Source organism: Hydra vulgaris, chromosome 15 (assembly GCF_038396675.1).
Source record: "Hydra vulgaris chromosome 15, alternate assembly HydraT2T_AEP".
Taxonomy (NCBI): Eukaryota; Metazoa; Cnidaria; class Hydrozoa; order Anthoathecata; family Hydridae; genus Hydra; species Hydra vulgaris.
The window spans coordinates 23330930-23342929 of NC_088934.1; the positions used below are offsets into that span (position 1 = coordinate 23330930).

Consider the following 12000-nt stretch of genomic DNA (forward strand, 5'->3'; position numbering starts at 1 on the left):
GTTGGAAATGCCCAAAGTAATCTTTAACCAGATTTATCTTCATTCAATAAAACTAACTTCATTATTTGCAACAAAAAAAAGATTCAAAGGTTGAACTGTTTTATCTTGTCAGAAATTGTTAAACAGTTATTTATTCAAACACGTTTTTTCTCAATATTAGAAACAAGGTAACATATGATATGAAGATATTTTGTTCTATTTACTTAATTAAAATTTAATCAAATATTTAAAATTTAATTAGCCGTTGTCATAGTAATATGTGTTGTAAAAGTGTAAATATTTATTACAAAGCTTACAATGAAAACTCAGAGTATGAAAAAGTTCATCATTCTGACTTTTTATCTTTCAATTTTAAATAGTAAATTCATATTGTGTTGAACAAATTTAAATCAGTGTAAAAAAAAACTTTTCGAAATTCACCGTTTTTCTTAAATAAATGCTTGATGAAGAATAAAAATTTAAAAAAATTATTTAACTTAATGTTGCATTTTTAACATTAAACTGCAATTAAGTTGTGAGTAAAAACAACTCCATGGATTAAAAAAAAAATGTTTTCTAATCTATGTATGTTATATAATTCGTTAATTATTAAAAATAGAGAAAAAAATAAAGTACAAACATTTATTTTTGTTGTTTTTCTTTTAACTAAAAACATTTGTAAACTGTGTGAAAATTCTTTAATCTAGAAACAAAGTGATTGCAAAAAATGTCCTCTCGGAGCCCACATATAAACTGTTTCATAAGATATAATCTTTTTTAATTTCATTGGTTAAAGTTCCACTGTCCGGTAAATTAAATTTTTAAGTGGTCGATACGTGCTTGACATTCGAGATAGTGGCGGATACAGAACTTGTTGATGTTTCAGATATGATACTTCCAGGCATTATGAAAAATTCATATTTAAATATATTCATGGTTAATGTTAAACAAAAATGCTTTAAAAAAAATTGCGGTTATTAGAGTCTAAGAACAAAAATTCCCCAAACAATATATACCTCATATTTTAGGGCAATTAGTTAATAAAATATTTTAATTTAAACTTTTATACATCAACAGATTTCAAATATCATCTAGCTATATTTTAGTGTTTAAAAGTTATAACCCCAAAGTTTCCACTCCTGTCAAACCATGCAAAGTTTCCCTCTCAAACCATGCAAAGTTTCCACCCCTCTCAAACCATGCAAAGTTTCCACCCCTCTCAAAATAATGCAAATTTGATTTGCGTAAACGCGTAAATTGGGTTGCGTTATTATATAAGTTTTTTCGACTCAAAGGAGTTTAAGTCCCAACAATATCAGTATATGAAAGAACTTCTTTAATATATAGCTTAGATCTTTCTAAAAATAAATATTAGGTTAAATTTTTTACATATTGTAATTACATACACATTAGAATAGAACTTAAAAAACTTTGAATGTTTGAATGCGGCATATATATGTATATCATGCATATATTGGTTGACATTTATAGTTGAAAAAAACGCTTTTAAAAGTTTACATTTAAATTATATACTTTTTTCTTAAGAGGCTTGAGACGTACTTTTGTCAAAACTGAAGTTACCAACACTTAATGATGTGGATATCTTTAAACGCACTTTGCTACCTAATGAATTGAGCAGTGATGAAAAGCAAACTTCATCCCCTGTAAATAGTATTATCAAAGATACTGTTGGTTCTCTACTTGAAATATCCCAGTTTAATGCTGAAAATCGTCATTCTGTGTATGTTTGAACTAAATAGGTTTGAAAACCATAATTATTGCCATCAGTTTTCTGATCCTAAAGATCTTGCCTTAAAGGGAACAAATTGTTTTGATATATTTTGGTGTCCTCTTGAAATTAGAAATGCAAACAACCTAGTATTCTGAACTAATCGAATTTCGCCAAGCCTATTAATCTAAAGAAAGTAGTGAAAGCTAGACACAATGTGAAAAAGTATTTTATACCAACTCTTAGTAAACTGGCTGAAAATGCATGTATGGTTTTTTTCTATTCTTTATTAGAAGCTACCGGCACTAGACCATTGTTTGAAATTGTTATATCACTTTGTGGGCTTACAGACTCATACATAGTCTGTGCAGACGTAGGTATAACAACAGCTCTGAAATCAGTAAAAAAAGTTTTTTAAACTGTACGAAAGAAAACAAGAATACTTCTTGATTCTCCTTCTTTAAGTGGTGGTAACACTAATAATGGACCAATGGCAGATCTTTCTTTTTGTCCAAAAGAGAAAAAGTCAATCTGTTTGGTAATTTGTAAGACAGCGGACCAAGAAATTTCTCTGGCTTGTTATATAAGTTCAACATACTCCTTAGCATTAATTACTATGCTGATGCTAACAAAAAAGCTGATCCTGATAAAGTTAAAGAAGTTAGTTATGTTCTGATTATATACATAAACATACATTTACATGGGCAATGGATTATTCCCTGATTGCACCAAATGTGCGCATATTTCTGGAAACTGTTTGTGATTAGAGATTAGTCACCTATTACTAGGTACTCTGAGCAGTCAGGAGAAAGTTGGAATAAATACATTAAGGGTTTTAAATCAGAAACAAGTTGTAAGGCAAGACAGATGTCATTACAAATAAATACAAACGACATGTACTGCAGACCGATGGTAGGAACACATCTAATACACGAGATTAACATTGGATCTAAATCCAATGTTAATCTCGTGTATATAACTCAACGTTGATTCAATGTATATGAATCAACGTTGATTTATTACCTAACATTGTTTACATATATAAGGTTATATATATAAGATAGTAAAAACAATCAACGTTGATTCAAGGAGTACAATCTAACGTTTCGTGTGTGAAATCATATAGTTTAAATAAAATCCTCCGTGATTATTGAAATAACAAACAACATTCAAAACTAACATTTTTTTAAAGGTCGCTATTTTTCTTTTGCTATTTCTAGTTTTTTTTTCTTTCCTACATGTATGTATATTATAAACTATAATATACATATATATAGATAAGAAAAAATTAGAAATAGCATAAGAAAAATATTATATTTATAATTTATAATAAAATTTAATTCCGATAAATATTAAATGCAACGTTGAGCCAGCTAAAAATGCAACATTGAATCAATGTAAAAGTAAAACACTACGCCAACTTAAAATACGTTCTATATTAAGTTGTCAGTTATTGTGCCAACTTTGGTTTTTTGTTTATAGCGACGTTGCATTTGTAACCAAAATAATATTAAAAAAACCTTAGCGACAACTCGCAACATTATTCCAGCGTTTTACCAACATAAGTGTGATAGCTCAGAATTGTTTTGCATGCCTTCAAACTATTTTGAAAATTTGACAGGAAAGTGAATGAGTCCTTTTTTATAGCTTCATTACAAAACAGAAGGTTTTTTAAATAATGCTATATAACTTTAAAAGTCAACCTTTACACAGAGGCGTCCCGAGGGGGGGGGGAGTGTAGAGGATGTCTAGCTCCCTACTTAAATTACTAGTCGGCATATTGGATACTGGAGTCGGCAAAATTTGATCTATAGTTAGCAGTCGGCAAATGTTAGCTAACGAGAACCTTTTTTTTTTTTTTTGCTAGACGTCTAAAAATAGATACGTTACCCCCCCCCCCTACTTACCCCCTACCCCGCCATTAAAATCTCTTCGGGACAGCTCTGCCTTTACAGAACTAGACTTATTTGTTTATATATTTATTTTCTTAATTAGACGCATTATTAACGTTGCTTTTTGAGACAACTTTGTTTTGATTTCGTCACTTTTATTATTTGCATTGAGCCATAATAATCTGTAGTGAGCCATAAGCTAAAAAACTGTAGAATTTAATTTATTACAATCAACTTTTTTTTTTCCATAGATTTATTAATATTATTTATTTAAAAGTTGTGTCATTTCATTAGTCTGAGATTATTTTCTCTTTTTTTTTGGTTTTATAAAAAAACTCAAAAATGATAAAACTTATGGCTTTTTTTATTCGTTTTCACATATTTCTATCTAATATTTATAATATAAACAATAATCTAATGATAAAACTGACTACTGGTTTACTAAACCTAACCTACTGGAAAATGCAAAACCTATTAAAGTTTATAAATGTTATAAAAAGTAATTACTGTTAAAATTATAATAAAAAGTATAAATTCACTTGAAAATTTATTTGGAATATACTAATATAAAATAAGCGCGACCAGCTGTTCCGAAGAGTACGGCTATGGTTTGAAGTTATGGTAACGGGCGTGGTTAAAATTCGGATTTTTTTTTTAAATTAAATAAAAAACTTTACTATTTATACACACACAGATATATATATATATATATATATATATATATATATATATATATATATATATATATATATATATATATAATATATATATATATAATATATATATATATTATATATACATGTATATATTATATACATGTATATATAATATATATATATATATATATATATATATATATATATATATATATATATATATATATATATATATTATATACATGTATGTATATATTATATACATGTATATATTAAATATATATTTATATATATATTATATATATATAAATATATATTATATAAATATATATATATATATATATATATATATATATATATATATATATATATATATATATATATATATATATATATATATATATATATATATATACATTTATGTATGTATGTATGTATGTATGTATGTATGTATGTATGTCGAGAGTTACAGGTGTTAAATTACAATTGTGTAGATGTTATATAAAAAATATTTTTAGGAATTATGTTAAAATAATAACAATTTTCTAAAAAAATGACAACATTTCCACAAGAGTTCTATTTGTCTTTTTTGCTAGGAGGATCATGTGGTGTTTTACTTATGGTAGTTATCTCTGAAATAAATTTGAGTTTTGACAATAATACAAAAATAAAAAGTTTTAATTCTGAAAATGCATGCTTAACACCAGACAAAATGACTAGTAAAGAATTTTATACTTCAGATGAACATTCCAGATTTATTGGAAAGTTTGATGAACCAATCTTGGTTAATGATATGATTAGTTTGCATCAAAAAAGTGGAGATGCTGTTGCTAATGCTTTATCAGAGAAAGTCAGAGTGCTTTGCTGGGTTATGACACAACCTCCAACAATTGCCTCTAAGGCTAAAGCTGTTAAAAATACATGGGGAAAACATTGCAACTTGTTAGTGTTTATGAGTTCTGTTGAAGATAAAATATTTCCAGTTGTTGGTTTAAATGTTCCAGAAGGTTTGCAACTTAATTTTATAGTAATGAAGTTTTGAACCTATAATGTAAAAAAAAAAAAATATTCTTTTTGTATGCATTTTATCAAAACATTCTTATTATAAATAAACATGAATATTAAAAAAAAAAATAATTTTTTAAGTTTTTCTAAAACTGTCAATATATTATATAAATGTTTTTTTTTGGTTGCATTTTCAAGTTGACTTTTTTTTAGTAGTAAATAAATATGTATAGCTCATGGACATAAAAAACTTATTTTTTAGTTTAAGCATAACAACAAATTATCCCAAGTCATGTTTTTTTTATTTTGAACATTAAAAGCATGATTTTAAATTTTAAGGTTCTAGTTTTCTATTTTTAATATTTGAGTGGGCCAAAATTGACTAGTCAGAATTTGTTTTCAAGATCTTGAATTATTACTTTTGACAAATCTAGCCTTATCTTAAATTTTATCTCTTCACACTATGTTGGAATTAGTTAATGTCACTTAATAATGTTTGATAGAAAATATCAATATTACCCTAAATATCAATTTGTTTATCTTATTATTCTTTTGACATTGAACTGTCAAAAGAATAGCAGATAGAACTCCGTGCAGCATATTCAAGGCAGTTTATTGGTGCAATGTCAGTCCAAAAGATAATTGTAATTTTTCTACTGCACTTGGAAACAAATTATACCAATATGAAATGAGAGTGAGAGGAATTGACAAAGAAAAGGATTCACAAGATTGTCATAAGAAGATAGCTAACAAATTTTAACTTGGAGTAAAAGTTTGGATGAAGACTTCTGATACCAGATGCAGTTCTTAATTTAAGATTGGAACAATTATAGAGATTAGCTAGGAGCAAACAGTAGAAGTGAACGAAATTGTCCAGCATATACATGGCCTGATACTGGTAAGAGTTAACGATGATTTAGATAAGGGTCCAGAAGATGATGATGAACTGTATGTTATAGTGCCAAAAGGCGACACAAACCAGATGTTGATGTTGCAAAGGAGTATGTGAGAAAGAAAGGCACTTAAATGTTATAGTCTGTTAGCTCAAGTTGTCCTGATGACCCAGTGGGAGTGTAATAAACAAAGTTAATGTTTGTATAGGAAGTCATTTGCAATAGAAAGTGAATTTTTTATAGCAAATGACTAATTAGAATAGCAATATAATTGGTTGCGAATAATTGTATTTATATAAATTAAGTTGAATTTCACAAAGAGATATTAGTGTTTTATCCATAAATTATTGATATAGTTGCATAATTGATAAAAGTTGTTTTTTATGTGTAACTACCAGCTTAAATTGTCTAAAAATGTTTTAAAATAAATTGACTAATAACAACTAAAAACAAAATTTATTTAAGATTGTATAACCTTATTCACTTTTTTATTTAAAATGTGTATGTCATATATATCAATATGTCATATGAAAGTAGTTCTCAATTTTTTTAACAGTTTATAAAGAGCCACAGTTGCAATCAAATAGCTCATCTAACTTGTCTATTGAATCTAATAACCACACTCCTCCTGTGATCCATAGAAACAGGGTAATCCATTGTTAGACATTTAAATCACTGCTGGATCTATTGCTAAAAGTTTTTCCTACTTAAACTGTTTCGTGAACTTTAACTCAAACAAAATTCAGTTAACTGCTCATAAGTGTTGCAATATTGTTAAAAATTGTAAAAAAATCTCTAATAATATTATTCAAGATAATCTTTTAGCTGTTTGACATGTTTCTTAACTAACAAAACTTTGCTGACATTCTTAACCACTGAGGTAACTAGCTATTGGATATTCTTTGATCACCCAACTTAATTAAATTTTCTAAAATAGAAGTTATACCGTGGATTTTCTTTCCTTGAAAATAAACTTTTTCATCAAACTTCTTTATATGTCAAACTATTCGGATTCTACAACAGTAAGCTCTGTTGCATTATACAATGCACCACACAACGAGTGTATATAACAACATAAACACTTTACTAAGGTTTTTAATTCTCATATTAGTTTGAACACCCACTTTACTTTCAGTCATACAGCTACACCATCAAAGTTAACATTTACATTTTTAGCATATATTTAGTTTCCTGTGGTTGATTTTTTTGATGCAGATTCATTTACATTTTTAGACATTCTCATACTGCAGAAGTATTTAATGGCAAAGTTGTTTGAAAGTATAATAAATAAATACTAATAAGCAAGTACAACAAATAAATAAAATTTAAAACAAGATATAAATGAAAAAAGTTAGTTTTTTAAAATTTTTGTGAAGAGAGGTTAATGGAAACATTACACTTAGGGAACAGGGTCAGATTTACCTATAGGTCAACTAAGCTGCAGTCTAGGGTCCCACAATCTTTATAATCCCCAAAATTTATAAATCTGATTTATATAAATGTGACTTTAACAACTTATATTATAAGTATTATAATAGATTTTTTTTATTATTATTACACTGACAATGTTTTCAATTAGAAAATTATTTCAAATTTAATTTTTTTAAATCTTTTATTAAAAATCAAAAGAAAAAACAAACAAACAAAGAAAACTTTCAGTCATACAGCTACACCATCAAAGTTAACATTTACATTTTTAGCATATATTTAGTTTCCTGTGGTTGATTTTTTTGATGCAGATTCATTTACATTTTTAGACATTCTCATACTGCAGAAGTATTTAATGGCAAAGTTGTTTGAAAGTATAATAAATAAATACTAATAAGCAAGTACAACAAATAAATAAAATTTAAAACAAGATATAAATGAAAAAAGTTAGTTTTTTAAAATTTTTGTGAAGAGAGGTTAATGGAAACATTACACTTAGGGAACAGGGTCAGATTTACCTATAGGTCAACTAAGCTGCAGTCTAGGGTCCCACAATCTTTATAATCCCCAAAATTTATAAATCTGATTTATATAAATGTGACTTTAACAACTTATATTATAAGTATTATAATAGATTTTTTTTATTATTATTACACTGACAATGTTTTCAATTAGAAAATTATTTCAAATTTAATTTTTTTAAATCTTTTATTAAAAATCAAAAGAAAAAACAAACAAACAAAGAAAATCAACATGAAGTGCCTAATTTGATTGATAGAAACAACATTATGATGTTAAGTAATTTAGTTCAAACTATTTTGTAAAATTGCCTAGTAACAAGTGCTGGTTTTAATTACTCTAATAGAATTTAAATGAAAACTTTATATTAATGTCAAATGTAGAGCGTGAGAATGAAAAAAACTTTTTTTTTTCTAACTTCTTATGACACGATAACTTTAAATTTTCAAAAAAAAAAAATAGTATCGCTGAAGTCTTTTTTTACTTAGGGGAACTAATCAAGGAGATGTATCACATTAACAAATTTTTTTAATTTAAACATAAGTTTTTTTTTAGTTTGTATATTTTTTTTTAGTATAATGAAGAGAGTTTATGAAAGTGGCGCTCAAAAGCATAAAAGAAAAGCAAAGAAGGACCAAAAAGCCAAAAATATTTATAAACTTGATCCATTTAAAAAAAAAGTGGAACACAAAAAAGTAACCACATCAACTTCTTTGTATTTGACAGCTTTAGAGGAGGAACAAACAATTTCTGAATATGAAATTGAAATGTCTGCATCGAGATTAGGAGTATCATGGAATTCATTTGATAATGTCAATGTTTTAGAAACATAAATAAACTTGTAATGAAATAGTGGTAACAATATTGGATTATGGTGTTGCCTATCTAATGAAGATATTTCATTTTGGGTGGAGCATGGACCAGAAAATGTTCAACACCTAAATGACAATTTTCAAGTATCAAAACAACATTACAAAAAACATGATTCTGCTCTTAATCATTTTTTGATTGGAGAAAGAACAAATGGAGAGAAATACAATTTTGAATGATTAACATATTTACCTTCAAAAAGAAGTGATTTTTGCCTTGTGTGTAAAGTTTTATGTGAAAAATCAAAATATTCATTATTCCTAATATAATAATTTTTATTATAAAAGTTTTGTTACAAAGAATTATTTAATGCTAAATGTACACAAAAACCTGTTTTTAGATCTCTGTTGATTCCATCCCCTGTGTATTGCACACAAACCAACTTTCTGTTTCTTGACAGAATCTGCTTGAGCACATCTTGTCTTTGATAAAGGTTTTACCAATTTTTCAGATATTTTTTGTAGAACATCTTTTCTTAGTCAAAGGTAAAAAAAAAACAAATCTGCTGTAAAACAGTTCGTAGATTCTATGCAATATACAATGTCTGTTTGCATGTCTGTTTGCATGTCTGTTTTTTTAAAATAATTTTCTACATTCACTTTTACTTTCCACTTATGTTAGAACCATTATCATATGATTGAGATCATATGATAAAAAGGTCTAATCCAGCTTTATTTACTAAAAAATTGACTGTTTTGTCAGCAAATTTGTGCCAGTGTGAGCCTTAATATTGATAAAATATAAAAAATTTTCTATAGGCTCCATTGTGTTACTAGTATGTACAATTCTAATGTAGTCTTTCATTACATGTCTAAAATATTCTGATGTGTGATATGGATATGTTCACAGTTTTGTAGGTTTGATTTTAAGGATACTCAGTATTGGAAAAAAAAAAAGAAAACCAAGAAAATGTCCATTTTTTACTAATTTTTTTTTTATCTTTTGATTTGAATGTGAATTGTTCAAAATATTCCTAATATAATTTTTTTTTTATTTATTATAAAAGTTTTGTTAGGAAGAATTAACTAATGCACAATCATAAAATATGTTTTTAGGTCGGGAAAATCTATGGTTAAAAACTAGAGCTGCATGGAAATACGTTTATGACAAGCATTATAATGATGCTGATTGGTTTATTAAAGCTGACGATGATTCTTTCATTATTGTTGAAAATTTAAGATACTTTGTTTCCCGATATAATACATCTGATCCTCACTTTTTTGGGAGACACTTTGTTCCTTATGGTGGGTATAATAGTGGTGGTGCTGGATATATTTTCAGCAAAGAAACACTAAAGCGTTTTAACCAGATACTTAAAAATCCACACTTATGTAAATTGAAATCAGGAGCCGAGGATGTAGAAGTAGGTGTTTGTTTGGCTGCTGTAAATGTTTACCCTGGTGACACAAGAGATGAGCTAGGGCGTGAAACCTTTCATCCATTTTCACCTGAACATCATTTAATACCTGGCTATATAGATCAGGGTAACTGGTTGCATCAATATAACAAATATAAAGTAATAACTGGACCAGATTGTTGCTCAGATCATACAATTGCTTTTCATTATGTTAGTCCTAATGAAATGTATATTCTAGATTATTTTATTTATCATTTGCATGTTTTTGGTGTTCATCATGTGCATGATTAATATATAATAAATATATAGTAAATATATCTTATATATATATATATATATATATATATATATATATATATATATATATATATATATATATATATATATATATATATATATATATATATATATATATCATATATCATATATCATATATCATATATATGTAATATTTTTTGTGTAGATGATTTATTTTGAACTTATATTTTTAATTTAAAAATTTCTTTATGAGATAATATATATTATATAATTTATAAGATAGTATACATAAATATTAATATATTAATTAATTAGATTTTTATTATATAAAAATTATAAGTTACAAATTCTATAACTTGTTTATGTTGATTTTTTATTTTATATATATATATATATATATATATATATATATATATATATATATATATCTGACTTTTTTTGGGAAAGATTAGTTTTAAGAGTATTTTACTACATAATATTTAAAAATTTTAATATAAAAAAAATACACACACACAAATATATGTGTGTGTGTGTGTGTGTGTGTGTGTGTGTGTGTGTGTGTGTGTGTGTGTGTGTGTGTGTGTGTGTGTGTGTGTTATTTTTATTGATATTTTTATTTTTACATTGGATAATAATATATGAGTTAATTAAATTTTAATTATAGATAAATTTTAACAATTTGCAAAATCTGTAACTTATTTATGTTGATTTTTTATTTTATATATTATATATATTGCTGACAATTTTTTGAGAAAGAATATTTTTAGGAGTATTTTATTGCATGCTATTTAAAAACCGTAATATAAAATTTGAAGTTAAATATAAATTAAAAGAGATTTTTTAAATTATTTTTTTTTCTTATAAAATTTTTAACAATTCATAATCAATTCAAACTCTTTATAAAGAAAATTTTTAAATTCAAAAAATATCACTTTTTTTTCATATTAAAGTTTGCTAGAAGTGCCACAAGTGTAAAATGTTAGCTATTTATATATAAATATAGAAAATTATATATAAATTTATATATATATATATATATATATATATATATATATATATATATATATATATATATATATATATATGTGTGTGTGTATATATATATATATATATATATATATATATATATATATATATATATATATATATATATATATATATATATATATATATATATATATATATATATATATATATATGTTTATCTTCTCCTTATACTTTTTCACATGCTTGTTAGGGATCATTCATAAATTACGCAACACCAAATTTATTTTTAAAGAAGTAGAAGATCTTAAGGTCTTTTACACAGCAGTTTTTATTAAACTTAACAAGCTATGTTAGTTTTTATTTAATTTAAGGCTCTGCGAAGGAAAACTTTTGACCTTTTTTGTTTTGTTTATTAACAACTATAACG

General features: G+C 25.6%; 1 protein-coding gene across 1 annotated transcript; it reads left to right on the plus strand.

Moving 5' to 3' along the window:
• The first annotated feature begins 4754 nt into the window (after window positions 1-4754).
• LOC136092369 (glycoprotein-N-acetylgalactosamine 3-beta-galactosyltransferase 1-like) lies at window positions 4755-11358 on the plus strand. The gene is made up of 2 exons (XM_065820457.1): window positions 4755-5263; window positions 10027-11358. Exons 1-2 carry the CDS (start codon window positions 4810-4812, stop codon window positions 10617-10619), a joined length of 1047 nt encoding a protein of 348 aa, XP_065676529.1. The 5' UTR covers window positions 4755-4809; the 3' UTR covers window positions 10620-11358.
• The last annotated feature ends 642 nt before the right edge of the window (window positions 11359-12000 follow it).

Excerpts from the sequence above, each read along its gene's own strand:
- LOC136092369 (XM_065820457.1), top strand. The coding sequence starts at position 4,810 with ATGACAACATTTCCACAAGAGTTCTATTTGTCTTTTTTGCTAGGAGGA. Across the intron at positions 5,264-10,026 it reads TGGTTTAAATGTTCCAGAAG|GTCGGGAAAATCTATGGTTA; the intron begins GTTTGCAACTTA and ends ATATGTTTTTAG.